The sequence below is a fragment of the Vigna unguiculata genome, chromosome 9 (assembly GCF_004118075.2).
Source record: "Vigna unguiculata cultivar IT97K-499-35 chromosome 9, ASM411807v1, whole genome shotgun sequence".
NCBI lineage: Eukaryota > Viridiplantae > Streptophyta > Magnoliopsida > Fabales > Fabaceae > Vigna > Vigna unguiculata.
The window spans coordinates 43,073,996-43,089,217 of record NC_040287.1 but is presented as its reverse complement, the minus strand read 5'-3'; the positions used below and the strand labels follow the sequence as shown (position 1 = coordinate 43,089,217).

The 15,222-nt window shown below is 31.8% G+C and overlaps 2 protein-coding genes and 1 non-coding gene across 6 annotated transcripts; 2 read left to right on the top strand and 1 right to left on the bottom strand.

Moving 5' to 3' along the window:
- Nucleotides 1–450: 450 nt before the first annotated feature.
- On the bottom strand, nt 451–5,287 carry LOC114163358. 4 transcript variants are annotated; one of them, XM_028047624.1, is made up of 5 exons: nt 5,142–5,287; nt 3,863–4,272; nt 2,530–2,576; nt 1,223–2,189; nt 451–966 (listed from the first exon to the last, which is right to left on the bottom strand). In XM_028047624.1, exons 2-4 carry the CDS (start codon nt 4,176–4,178, stop codon nt 1,245–1,247), a joined length of 1,308 nt encoding a protein of 435 aa, XP_027903425.1. In that variant the 5' UTR covers nt 4,179–4,272; nt 5,142–5,287; the 3' UTR covers nt 451–966; nt 1,223–1,244. The 4 variants fall into 4 exon arrangements, with proteins under 4 accessions (XP_027903425.1, XP_027903423.1, XP_027903422.1 ...); XM_028047622.1 differs by having other exon boundaries at nt 451–969; nt 5,063–5,248; XM_028047621.1 differs by having other exon boundaries at nt 5,063–5,248.
- A 3,963-nt stretch (nt 5,288–9,250) lies between these two features.
- Nucleotides 9,251–13,570, top strand: LOC114163908 (pre-mRNA-splicing factor SLU7-A-like). The gene is made up of 9 exons (XM_028048294.1): nt 9,251–9,558; nt 10,277–10,440; nt 10,544–10,656; nt 11,209–11,616; nt 11,731–11,866; nt 11,962–12,261; nt 12,452–12,668; nt 12,795–12,898; nt 13,189–13,570. Exons 1-9 carry the CDS (start codon nt 9,543–9,545, stop codon nt 13,333–13,335), a joined length of 1,605 nt encoding a protein of 534 aa, XP_027904095.1. The 5' UTR covers nt 9,251–9,542; the 3' UTR covers nt 13,336–13,570.
- A 1,195-nt stretch (nt 13,571–14,765) lies between these two features.
- LOC114164902 lies at nt 14,766–14,926 on the top strand. Its single transcript, XR_003599637.1, has one exon. It is a non-coding gene; the product is annotated as a U1 spliceosomal RNA (small nuclear RNA).
- The last annotated feature ends 296 nt before the right edge of the window (nt 14,927–15,222 follow it).

Below are 15,222 nucleotides of genomic sequence, written 5' to 3'. Positions count from 1 at the left end.
CTCTGTGATTGACATTTATAGAATTACGAGTTGGTGACTCAAAAGAACAGTTAAATAAGTGTTCTGTTCTGTTCGAGGATTCTTACATTTAGTGCTGCACACTAGTATTTTTAAACTTGTCTCATTCATGTTTTCGTTTTGTACCTTTCATCTTGTAGCCTTATATTAATTCTCCTCAACTGATATTTCAAGGATTATGCTGATACAGGAGAAGATGTTCATAACTTTTCCACCATTTACAATACACAGTGAAAGTAAAAAATAAGGATATATTAAAAAACATAACTTTATACAATTTAATTTAAATACACTTATAGTATAAACTTTATATTATCAATCAACTTCAGTCAAGAAGCACCGCAACTCCTTCCACCATGAAGCACCCAACCCACTGATCTCTATGCATATAATTCAATTTGCTACCGACAAAAAACCATTAATCGAACAGGATGCTATGCTGAAAACGTTCTTTCATTAAAGCCAACACATCAGAATAATGTATACATATGATTCGATCCGCTAACTACAAAAAACACTAATTCGACAATAGGCTATCCTGAAACTGCTCTTTCATTGAAAGCAACCAACTAAAGACGATCCAGCTATTTGGTATTGCCTATCAATCTGTGAAAATCATTGCCCAACTTCGGAAACGCCGAAGGGCTAATGTTTTACATTACATATGAGCAGAACCATGGACAACAGAACATCATTTGGATATAAGAATTATATCCATGCAATAAACAAATCAACCTGTACACAATGCAGAAAGACCCTTGGGACAAACACTACTTTTTACGTCTGTATGTCTCTCATATACTTCTCTATGTCTTCTTACAGAGTAACTTCAACTTCTTATCCAGTTGAAATTGCAGATTAGTGTATACAGACGCACTCCGAAAGCATGAATTGCATCTTGTCTTTTCCTAAACCTTTAGAGGATGCACAGATGATCAATAATGGAACCTGCTATAAAGAAAGTGAAAAAAAAAAGTTTTAAGTACAGAAGAATTACTTAAGATTTCCAGTGTACCGTGCAGAAGAACCTTTTAAGTACAATAACTTGACAGCTATACCACATTTCTTCATTACAATGCATGGCATAAGCTAAAGATGCTACTCATAAACATAAGCATGCCATAGATGGAAGATAAAGACACTAAAAAGATGCTACAGGTAAACATATACATGCAAGAAAAGAAAGAAAGATAAAGCCACCGACCTCCCAACAAACAAGAAGCACCTTATTCCTTGCTAGATTTGGCCCAAAAGAAACCCTTCTTTCTTGTAGGGTGATTATCTAACATGGATCTGGGACCCTTTGATCCAAAGGAAAAGTGTCGCCGCAAAAAAGGTTTCCCAAAGGAGCTTCTCCTGCTGGAACTGGAGTCATTCCTAGGACCTTTACCTCTAAACCCTCTCCCTTTAAAGTGATCAAACACAACAGAATCATCGTCAATATCACTGTCCACAATCCGATTCTTTGATTTATTGTTTCTAGCCTTCAAATCCATTTCAGCTTTCAGGGCCTTTGCAGACAACTTCATAGTTTGTTTTTCACCGAAAGTGCAAACTGGACAAGCTGGATCATACTTATTGATATCAGATGTCATTCTCTCCAAACATTCAGCATGATAGACATGTCCGCAGATAAGTACAGAAACTACAGAAAGATCATTACTCGCAATTATCTTTTGAGTGCTCCAAGAAGACTTCTCCGCTAGAAGTTTTGAGCAAATTCCACATGATTGCAAATCAACTGATGAAGCTGAAAACCAACTACCAGATCTAACTAATCTTTCACGGTTAAAACCAAAGGACTCACTATCAAATGACCACCTTTCTCTGTGAGGAGTTCCCATCAACTCAGAAAAACCAGGTATGGACCAACCATCTGAAGATCCACCATGCGAGCGCATACCCACATCATTGTTCCATGAAGGAAATACCGGCCTTTCTTCAGACAGAGAGAAGCTGCTGGGTGACTTGACTGCTGGAATTCGGCTATCAGAAGCTTGCTGTGATAATCGGTATCCTGGGGAATGGCAGGGCCACCTTACAGGGGTCAAGTTTGAGGGAGGTATGTGACACTGGGATGATAGAGGAGATGTTGATAGTGATGTTGAAGGCAGTGATGGTTTTGTGGGAGATGGACAAGATATTGTTGATGATTCCACCAGCCCATTCACCTAGAGTGTGATTCATTATTAGGAATTGCTACAAAGAAGAAACATACGTTTCAAGTATGTGTGTGTGCATGTGTGTGGTTGTGGTTGTGGTGGGGAGCGCATATATAGTAAAAGGGTCATATTTTAATGAGTGAAAGAGTAAATAAAAAATCATACAGATATACAAGGATGTTCTAGACTTAAAGTCGGGTGACTTCTAAAAAAACTTACAACACGCATTTTCATCTTGAGCGTTGATGATAAGATCTAATGTCAATATTCATTTTTTTTTAACTCAAAAGAAAATGTCTTCTCACTAAATACACCACCCTTAAACACACATTCATTAATATAACCTCACCTGTTCCACACTCACTTCCGTAGAAACAGTCCCTGAAAAAGATTGGTCTGCAATAATCACAAATAACCTTGTCAGACAGTGTAGAAGAATCAAATGACAGAATAATAGTAAACCCGGATTAGTTAAATTTAAAGTGTAATAATAATATTCTAATAAGATTCAAAATAAGCAATACAAAACCACCTTATTCATCATACTTATTTTCTTAGTTGCCTAAATTATATTCCCGGGTTCTATAGGAAGAAGTACTGATTAAAATTCACCTACCCTATCTAAATGACCAAAAAACTTCAATATCCTGAACTAAAAGCTAAATTGAGTAAGTCTGGTGTTAAGAATTCTTTCCTGATTTGATTTCCTTCAGTATAACTACTTGAAGATAGAAAATGCATGACAAAGGAACTTTTCCCACCTTTAACGTTTTGTAGAACCCTCGGAAGAAATAGAAACAAAATATTTATTAGAAAATATAGATAATTTTAAAGGATGATCTCCAGTGTTTCCTGAGGCAAGGAGATTGACCACAAATGATTGAATAGCCACCTTCAACTTTTGTAGGGACACGGATACAGTAAGAATTTTTCAATATTTTGGTGACTTCCGACGATATTTAACTAAATACTTTTTACAAACTATCACCAAAACTTCCTGTCCGAAAAAAAGGGATGAACCGGATAAATCTAACACTAATTGAAAACCTGGTTTCTGAATCTCAAAAGCTGGAAGTATTTAACTAAATCTCATACAAGTTTCAGAATAAACAAAGATGATGCTCTACCATTACCATCTTTTCACTTTTCGATTCCCTTCTGGATTATTGTGTGTATGGTTTATCTTTAAACAATGATTAGCGCTGACAAATCTAAATTCCTAGCAGTTCATTTCTCTTATAAGATTAACGGTGCCATCAAATTTAAATAACCATTTAATCTAACCCCTCTATATTTGCTACTGCAACAATGTGAAAAATAAATAAAAAACAATTGATAGTTCTGTGGTTTCTGCTCTTACTTTGCGATGTCAGTTTCCGTCATCTCATTCATAGAGACAGAAATTTTAGCCTTTACAGAACTATCCATTTAAGAAACCAGACTTTATGCTAATTTTCAATTTGTCCTTATATCTGAATCTGATTGCTTTGGACACAAAATACGTGAGAATACATATCTCCAAGTTTCAGATATGTACTAGAATTTCATATCTCTCACACGTCTCGATCGATATAAGGGTAGAGAATAAACTATGAAAAAACCGAGAGAACAGCCAGTTCTAGAAAAGTCCAACCCAAGTCGGTTAATGTTTAAAACCAAAAGGGAAAATTCCGAAGAGTTACCTGATGTTGAATTTCTCCCACGTACAGCAGTTGCTTCCGAAATTGGAGACTGTTGGAATCTTTTCCGTTGATAATTCTGCAATGGACTTCCGTCCTCTGAAACATATGCTGATTCATTTTTATTCTCCGATCCATCATTTCTGCTAATACCATCAGAAAACCAATTTATAGAAGTATCTTCACCAGCTACACGCCCTCGGTGATCCCACCGAAAGCTCCATGTTGGAGAACACCGAACGTTTCGGTGCAAAATGTCACTGGTTGATCCACTTTGTATAGTTTTGTCTCTGGCAGCAACACAACAAGCAGCACCCATCGTGAAGTAGCAGCAGTTCTTAGTTTCTTACACCAACATAACCACCGAATGCATCAACAAATACAACGATTCACTCGTTGACACAGCACTATACCTGGAACAATAATAAATAAATAAATAAGGCAGACCATCAATTGCAACGAACAATAATATGACAGTCAAAAGCATGACCCAAAAAATCGTTATTCACTGTTACTCAACCAGTAATAATCCTGGTCAGGTTAAACAAAATTCCAAATCAAAAACCCCAAATAAAATGAACACAAGAGAAAGACCAAAATAAAATTTAGAATGAAAACGATAGAATATTGATCGTGATGCTACAATGAACCACTTCAAGACAGAAATAAACTTCATATACGATCTAAACAATAGAATATTGATAGTGATGAACACAGAAATTTCATAACAGTAGAATATACAGGAAGAGGGGAAGTAAGAAGACCATTATTGTTTCAAAAAAATGATATTCTACTCTCATCACGGATATCGTACCAACCTAAAATCACTGGCGACACAAAAAACAAAAAGAAAAACAAAAATGATATTCCCCAAAATTGAAAAGGGCCTCGGAAATGATCCAATAAATTTGACACAATTTTAAAAAAAAAAATTCAGACAAAGACAGAAAGAAACCAAAAATCCGAAATAAAGAAAACATATAGCTCACTGCAAAAGTCAGAACGATCCGAAATAAACGCTGAAGAAGAGGAATTCACAGTGAAGACCTCCAGAGCTTGAACAGTAACAACAACAGCAATTAATATCTAGTAATTGAGGAGGGAAAGGAAAAAACAACAAGTAATTTTGAAATTGGGAGCATAACATGGTTTTGGGTACAAAAAAAAACACATCTTTTGGCTATGACACCGACCCACCCACACCTTTTGACGAAACCAAGAGCCACACCAGAGAGAGAGAAGAGCGGAAAGACGAAAGAGGAGCGTTTCAGCGGTTTCTTACGCCGTTTTGAGGACCCTCCCTCTTCTTCAGTAGAGGCGATTCGCACTTGAGTTTTCTGAAATAATAAACCAAAAATGCCTCTCAGCAGTTTCGGCCAAAAAATAGAGATTTATCAATCATTATGTTGGGCATTATTTTTTCTTTTTTTTTTAGAATTAATAAATAATAAATACAAAATAAGATAATATAAATAACAATTTATATAGTTATTTAGAAAATAAAATATACTAATCATGATAGCAATATCAGGGAGGTAGCTTTTTTTTGTTGCCCTGGGAATTTATGCCATTGATGTATTTCTTTTTCCCTCATATCAATCTTTGCATATATTCCTGAATTTTTGTGTCCAGTACTCTTTCTTTCTTTTCCTTTTCTACATTAAATATTCTTTTAACTTTTATATAGTCTGAGTTTGGTTATTATTTAAGAAACTTGTTGAATTGAAAGTTAGAATATTATTTTTTTTTATGTTGATTTTCATATATATTATTTGAAAGTGGATGGAAGAGCCAAAATCAAAAGCTTTGGTTGGTGCTTTTAGTTCAGCTCCCTTAACCCTAAGCAATCTCTAAAGTCTTTCTTGTTTTTTCTTTCTTAATTTTAAATAAATATGTGGTACCTAATTCCAAGCTTTTTTTCAATAGAAAAATAAATCCACTTAGTCAACAGTTATTAAGATTTCTTCGATAATTACTAACTCAGTTTTATTTATTTAATTAAACAGCTAAATCGAAATAGTATTTTTTTTTTAATAGTCAAATCTCAATGTTCAATTAAATGGGTCTTGAGCAATGAATTTTGTTCGTAAATCAAATTAAAGTTTAAAGAATTTGGTTTGACTGGTATGTATATACTTCGAGTGCTGCATTATTATTTTCTATTTTGATCTTAATTTTATTGACATTTGCATCATATATCGACTAATTCGATATCGATTCAACACTCGCAGTTTTATTTTTAAAATTATATTTCGGTTAGTTGAGAAAAAACAAAGTTTATAAACTACTTTGGTATATTATAACATTCACAATAAGTATTGGAATTTTGTATTTTTTTTAAAAGGCGTAAGTCTGTAATTTGTGATACATTAAATAAGGGTTAAAGGTAAAACAATAAAAATAAAAATTCACAAATTTGTTTATTTTTGGTCATGTCAAATCATATATTCATTTTGCTCACAACTTTAAGACGTTGTTTTTCACTTCTCACCTCAAAGATACTCCTAACTTTGCATCTGATAACTATTTGACTTTATTTAATGTTTAGTTAAAAATTATAAAACCGAAGGTCTCCTTTTTAGGAAGTAAAAATAACTTCATCAAATTAAAAAATATACTTAAAATTGAAACTTAACAACAAACAAAGAAAAATACTTAAATTTATTATCTTAATATTTCATTATCAAAAAGATATTTACTTTTTTTCTTCACAAATATTAAAAAGAACAAATGAAAAATAAAAATAAAAAAAATAAGTTTTTATTTTTTATTTTTCAAATAAAAAGAAAATATATGAGAGTGTGAGATAAGTATAATTTATGAAAACTATACAAATACAAAATAATAATAATAATAAATATCTTAATAAATATTTGTATTCTTCACTAAATTTTGATTTTATGTTTTATTATTTATTAACATTAAATGTTATGTTTTATAAAATAAATAAAAAGATACCTCATTCAACTTTAACTTTGATTAAAAAATTGAAAATAATTAATATATATATATATATATATATATATATATATATATATATATATATATATATATAATATAAACAAATTAAAATTGTGGGAGGTCATGGTCACCCTTCTCTTAATAATTTCATGGTGCATATTTGATTTATGTTTTGTTTATCTAGTAATTCGTCTTTAAAAGATTTATAATTGATATCGTAGTTTGGTTAGTTTTCACAATTAACTTATATGTATTTATATGTATTTGTATAAAACGTCTTTCTAACTAATGGTATGTCTTGTTAAAATAAACAATTATACAAGTAAAAAGTATTCGTAAAAAATTATTAGAAATTTAAATACGAATTTAAGTTTCACATAAAATAAAATTGAAAAAATCGAACAACAAAAAGAAAATACTCTAGAACTTTGTTTTAACATTTTTTTATTTAAAATGGTATATGTACGTAATTTTTATTTTTTTTATATAACACTTTTATTTGATTATTATTTATTCAATTGATGTGCGTTGTCCTTAACGAATTTATTTAGTTATCTTATTGTTGTAATTAAAATCATAAAATAGCTTAATATAATTAAGTTGATTCCAAAATTCTTAAAATTTTGTTCCACAATCCAAACTTACAATTATAAATTGTAGTTAAAGGGAATCGCAAAGTAAATATATACTGTTGTCTTTCAATACAAAAATATCATGTATAGAAAATTTTGTGGTGTTCTGATAATAGTTTAAAAAAATATATCATGAAATATTTATTTATAATAGAAATTAAAGTGAAGTTACAAATTGAGTTTTGTGAGAGATTATGCGTATTTGGTGTAAACAATAAACAAAATGATATTTGAACTGTACTTTTCTTACAAAACTTGTATGTGACTCACGAATTTTTTTTTTAAAAAATAATATAATTAAAAATGAACTTGTTTAAATAAATTAAAAAAATATCTACGTAACTATTACAATTATATAGATGTGTCATAGAAACATAAAATCATTTATAATATAATTAAATAATTATATTATTTTATGATAATATACTAAAATAATAATATAAATCCTAATAATAATAATAATACAAATATCTATATCTATCTATTCTATAATATATATATATATATATATATATATATATATTATATATTATATATATATATATATATTATATATAATAATATTATAATTATAATAATCTATAACAATATATAAAGGGGATTCTCTTTTTTGTGTTCACTTTTCAAAATACCGATTTTACCCTTTAAATATAATAATTTATTAAATTTTTAAAAATTGACCATTATTTTTACAATTTTTTTATAAAATCAGATGTTTTGCTTCTTCTTTATTTATCAATGCTTATTCTTTTATCTGTTCTGATATATTTCACTTTATTTTTAATAAATATAATTATAATATATGTATTATCACGCATATTTAAAAAATACATACACACAGGCGCGCGATAGCGCCTGTGTTACGCTAGTAAATAATAAAGGGGATTCCTCATTTTGTATAAATAATAAAGGGGATTCCTCATTTTGTATCCACATTTAATAATACCCGCTTTACCCTTAGTTATTTTAAAAATTAATTATTTTATAAATAATTTACTTTTAATCACTTCTCTACAAATCTCATTATTTAAATTTTATTTTTACATATCTTACTTTTTTTAATTTTATATTTAACAACTATTTTAAAAATTATATATTTTGTTATTATCTTAAATTTCTAAAAAATTTAAAAATGCTAGTACTAATAATAATAATCAATTTTTATTTTGGAAGAAAAAAACTTATAATAAAAGAGCACTATAAAAGGAAAAATTTATTGTTCGTCAGTGATTTACTATTTACACATAAAATGACAAAAATATCAAAAAATATATTAAGTGTCAAAATGTGATTTATAAGTATTTATGGATTTTAAATTGTACTAATATTTTCTTCTTATAGATACTAGGGAACATACAGGCGCTATTGTCTTTGTTGTTATTGTGCATTCGTATTTTTTAATTTTTAAGAAATTTAATATTAATAACAAATATATAATTTTTAAAATAGTTGTTAAATATAAAATTAAAAAAAATATGTAAAAAAATTTTAAATAATAATTTAAGATAAAAAAATTTGTAGAAAAATGATTAAAAGTAAATTATTTATAAAATAATTAATTTTTAAAATAACTAAAGATAAAACGGATATTATGAAATGTGGACACAAAAAAGAGAAATCTCTTTTATTATCCTTTATTATTATAGATATAGATCAAAGATATAGATGCAAATAAATAAATAAGTTATATTTAAAGGGTAAAATCATTATTTTGATAAATGAAAAAAAAAAGAAGAATCCCCTATTAATATATTAATATAGATATTAGATACCAGATATATTAGATTACATTAGATTATAGATATATAGGGTTACGAAAGTTTTCGTTTTCTGCGGTGGTCTTGATCCCAATCATCTGCAAGCTTTTGTATTGTCCTTCGCTTTCTCCTCTGATCTATTCTCCTTCCTTTTGTGCTCAATCAAGAATATCGAGTCTCATTTGTAAGCAATGTTGTGAACCCGCGTACAGAGGCTGTGGTGGTGCTTCGGAGTTTCGGCGGAAGTTCGGTGGTGGTGAAAAGATAGAAGCTTTTGATCATTTTCTTCGTTTTCATCTTTGATCTTCAATTCCTTTCTGCGTACTTCACAGCATGGCTACCGCTTCAGGTACTATCCTCTCCCTTCCAAAACCCATATTTTCATTTTCTAGGGTTTCTGATATCAATGCCCACACTTGTACCCGTTTCAAAACATTAGTCCATTTTGGTTGAAAACATTTTAAGCCATTAGTAGATGACTCTGGAAACTGGCCAAAAATAAAAGAGACTCTTTGGGAATTTTTACTGCAGTGAAAAAGTAAAAATTCAGTGACTCCCCTCTCTTTTGTGAACGAGAAAACTGTTGATCAACTTCCAAACTCCTTTTAGTCTCACTCCAATTCAATCTATTTGTGTGAATATCAATTTCATAAGATATGTAGGATCTTACTATCCGTGTTACAATTTCCTGATTTACGATTTATATTTGGGAATTTCCTGATTTAACTACTTGTAGATTACAATTCATATCTATTAATCGTTACTCATCATGTTTTGAATTAATAGATGATAGAAACAAGTATTTTGGCAAGGTTTAGAGAGAGTGAGTTTTTTTTTTTTCTCAGACTAGTTTAGTATTGTTGGGAGTTTCAGAATTGGATTCGGATATCTGTTTAAATTTGAAGTACCGGGGCTTCATAGCTCTTAGGTTGATTGGTTTGAGACTGTTTGCACAATTCTTCAATTTTCACTTTTTAATTTTAATTGAATTTTAAACATAACTATGTTCGTCTCATTATACCTTATATACCTCAATGTTGTTTAAAGTTTTTTGGCATGAATTTCAGTGGCATTTAAGTCCAGGGAGGACCATCGCAAACAGATTGAGTTGGAGGAGGCACGAAAAGCGGGGCTTGCGCCAGCTGAACTTGATGAGGATGGGAAGGAAATCAATCCTCATATTCCCCAGTATATGTCATCTGCGCCTTGGTATCTTAATGCCGAGAGACCTGTAAGTGTCTCTACTCTTTAGAGTTATTGAGATCGGAAGGAATTTGGGATGTTTGATGTATAAAAGTTAACATTTTCTTTTTGTCCTATTGTTATGCTTGTAGAGTTTGAAACATCAAAGAAAATGGAAATCTGATCCCAATTACACCAAATCATGGTACGATAGAGGTGCTAAAATCCATCAGGCTGACAAGTATAGGAAAGGCGCATGCGAAAAGTAAGTGATCTTTATTTGACAAATATTTTTGAGCATTTTCTCTGTGTTTAATGTATGTACATACTTCTTGTCTGACAAAACTCTTGATTAAACTTTTACTAGTATTGGTTATAAGACAATAAATAAATGCGACGTTTACTTGCATGTAAATTCTCTCTCAAAGCAACGTGTTTAGGTAAACACTCGCATAATCAGTTGATTCTACTCTTGAACTTAAGAGGTTTCCAGGTGCAACTTTTGACTGGGTTCTTGGTGCTGCTAGTCAATGTGTATTTTAGGTTTTCGAAGTCTGAATATTTAATTAGTTTTCTATTGTTATTTAAACTAGACGAAAATGGCTGGGAGTGGGACTGTATATAGCATAACAGATGACTTAGTATTTATGTTTTTACCTTATAACTTCATTAATTATGAGTACGTGAATATGTTGTTTGATATGTTTGGCTATTAAGACATGTTTTCTAAATATTATCTTTCAAATCCTGTAAACTATTTGACAACCAGGCTTGTCTTTGAATTTATTTATGGACCACTCCAATCTTCTTGTTACAGTTGTGGAGCTATGACCCATGATGTGAAGTCATGTATGGAAAGACCACGAAAAGTGGGAGCAAAATGGACAAACACTCACATTGCCCCTGATGAAAAGATAGAAACTTTTGAGCTCGACTATGATGGAAAACGGGACAGATGGAATGGTTATGATGCGTCAACTTATGCTCGAGTCATTGAGAGGTATGAAGCTAGAGATGAAGCACGGAAGAAGTACCTGAAAGAACAACAACTTAAGAAATTGGAGAAGAGCAACCAAAATGGTGAGGATGCTGCAAGTGATGAGGATGAAGAGGAAGATGATCTAAGGGTAGATGAGGCAAAGGTTGATGAGAGCAAACAAATGGACTTTGCAAAGGTTGAGAAGCGTGTGCGTACAACAGGTGGTGGAAGTACAGGAACTGTGAGGTAATTTTTATGTTACCATCATTTTAATATATCTTTTCAGTTTAATTGGTTATATTTAAGGTTATTTCATTATTTATATTAGATGAATTGGAGCTGAACTATTTTTTCCTACAGGAATCTACGTATTCGAGAAGATACTGCAAAATATCTTCTTAATCTTGATGTCAATTCAGCACATTATGATCCCAAGACCAGATCCATGCGAGAGGATCCACTTCCAGATGCAGATCCAAATGAAAAGTTTTATGGGGTAACTTGTCTTGAATGAAAATTTGGAACATTGTAACTTGTTTCTACTGCTATATGGGATCTTGTATTTAGACTGAACCTGCTTTCGTACTGTAGGGTGATAACCAATATAGAAATAGCGGGCAAGCTTTGGAATTTAAGGAGTTGAACATCCATGCTTGGGAAGCATTTGAAAAGGGGCAAGATGTTCACATGCAAGCGGCCCCATCACAAGCTGAATTAGTCCATAAAAGTTTCCTTATCCGAAGTGAGGAGCTGAAGCATCAAACAAAGAAAACCATTATTGAGAAGTATGGCAATGCTGCTGATGAGAACAAGCCTCCAAGAGAACTTCTGCTTGGCCAAACTGAAATGCAAGTTGAGTATGATCGTGCTGGTAGAATAATTAAAGGCCAGGTGAGAGTTGTATTCTAAATCTGTAGAGTACCATTGTAGTTTGCTTATAAATCTTAAATATTCTTGGTAGTGGGACATTTTTCATGATTGTTAACGTTTGTGTTTTACCTTGAATTTTAGTTTTGACTTTAATGATTCTGCTTTATGGTTACTTGAGATTTAATTATTATTTATCTGATGTTTCCAACAGGAAGCAGCAGTCCCCAGGAGCAAGTATGAAGAAGATATTTACATTAACAACCACACAACTGTGTGGGGCTCATGGTGGAAGGATCACCAGTGGGGCTATAAGTGCTGCAAGCAGACAATTCGAAATAGCTATTGCACCGGTGCCGCTGGTATTGAGGCTGCTGAAGCTGCAAGTGATCTTATGAAAGCTAATATTGCCCGTAAGGAGGCTGCTACAGGTTCGTTCGCTAACAAACGTTGTTTCTCTACCTCTATTTCGTTCCTTTCTTATTTCTGTTTGTTTGTAAATTTTGTTTATTGTATTTAGCATGTCTATTAATCACTATCTTTTCAATGAACTACAGAGGATCCTGCACCCGTGGAGGAGAAAAAACTTGCTACGTGGGGTACTGATGTCCCAGATGATTTAGTTCTAGATGAGAAATTGCTTGCTGATGCACTCAAGAAGGTAAATGACATTCTATCGTATGTGTACTCGGTCTTTGGTAGTCATTCTGCGTCTTATTTGTACCCACTGGAATTAATTATATTTTTTTTGCCAATAACTCTGTCGACCTTAATTACCAAGGACACGACACATTCGATTTAAACTAAATTTTGTTGATAATTTCTTCTAACAAATATGACTTTACATTATGATGTCTATTTCTAGTGTAAAATGTATTTTTATGTATCATTCAATCTTTTGAGATGTAGTTATTGTGACATTTATACAAACGTTGTAACGTTGTTTCACAGGAAGATCTAAGGAAGAGGGAAGAGAAAGATGAGAGGAAACGCAAGTATAATGTCAGATGGAACGATGAGGTTACTGAAGAGGACATGGAGGCATACAGGATGAAGAAAGTCCATCATGATGATCCAATGAAAGATTTCCTACACTAAGCTTCAAAATAAAATGATATCATGGAAAGTCAGGAGCTCGGGGAACTATTAATGTTTGTATATAGTTTTTTATGCATCAGTTAATCACCGACTCGCATAAATCACTTACTTTGTACCTTCAAAAAGCTCGTTAATGCCACTGTAACATTTTATCACAACCTTTAAAGGTTCGTTTCCTTGTGTGATATGTAAAATGAACAGTAATATAATGAGTTGATTGAAAATGGTTAAATTACTGTCGATACGCGCAGAATAAACAGTAATCGGTGTTTTAAAGTTATGTAAAAATTGTTAAATTCCTGTGGGTTCGTTCTGAATAAATAGTAATAAATAGTAATGGGTGTTCTAAAGTTAAGTACAAAAAAATATTGAAAACATTCAGTAGATAAGAGGGTAGTGTTCTCAGTATAAGGTTATCAATTGAGTTTATTACTCGCGCAATCCAGTAAAAGATAATCTTTATTGTTGCTTTTCATATAATTATAAAAGTAAATATATAATATATATGATTGTTTGCGGTTAAAAAAGGTTTACAATGTTCCTGTGTGTATTTTTATTCATTATTTATCAATTACTATTATTTGAAAATATAAGATTTACATTTCATACTTTCCTGAATATGAAGGTAGCATTGTTAGACATGTGTAAATATTTATCCTGAAAAAAAAAAAAAGAGAGAGCAGGTAGCTACTCTGAGACAACAGTTGACAGATTTTTAATCTCCTCAATCATGTTTCTGGTGAATGCGAGTGCTGGAGTTCGATTGGTACTTATTTTACCATCACTGTTGGCATCCTTTCTTGTCAGAGAACGACGTAGTTCTATCACAATGTTGGGGTGTTAAAGTCACTACATTGTTAAAGCCCTGGTGGACATGTAGAATGAGCGACTCCTTTGAGGTTAAGTAGCTCAGAAAAGTTTCATTGAAGAAAGCCGCAATCAATGGAAAGTAGTATCAGGCTAGGCTGGGCTTGAAGGATGATGCTTGGTGCCACCACTTGAAATTCTTTAAACCTAAGAAAATAGTTACCTTGAATGCAAAAATGAGATATCTAAACTATCTCTTTTGGTAATACAAATTATGAGAAGATTCACTTATACTTCATGAATGATAAAAATCTTATAAGGTGATATAAATTGTACTTATGGTGAACACGAAAGAAACAAGAAACAAAGTACAATGATTCTATTCCATTCTATTTCTTATGGATTTTCTGATATGCTCGTATGTGAGTTATTTCATGGAACACACTTATTCCTTTCAAATTTGTAGTGTGGAATCGGTGAAACAGGTTTCTTTGTATGTTTCTTCTCACAGACAGATAGATAGAGCAGTAAATGGTTCTCCTATCTAGTCCCACATCGAGCAAGTTGTAGTCATGCCAGTTGACAACATTGTATAAATAAAGAGCAACTGGCTACATTTGAACATACTTACCTGGATGGGGTCAATGGGTGATCAATAAGGTCCATGGCCTAGGTTGGTGACTTCCATTGCACTTTGGAAGGGTGCCACCCTAAAGTCTCCCCAAGTGGGAGAGCCTACATCATAATTTGTGACAGCGGGGGCCTGCGTTCGCGCGGCCCCTTCCAATGTTAGTTCTTAAATATTTTTAATGTAAGAAACAATTGTTTACATTGCTTTGTTGGAAGTTGTAAATTTGTAATAGGTTGAAACCACAACATTGACAGTTCAAACTTTTTTAGTTTTATATAACTATGCTTCTGAGTTTTTGGGTTCAGTCAACAGTATTTTGCTTCAAGGTGCAATAGCAGTAATGTATGATGAATCAATAGAGTGAATTACATGGTATAATGCAGGCCAAAATATATGTGGGCCAGTCAAATATTCAGCCCGCTTTTCAAGTGGACTGGGCCAGTCCAGCA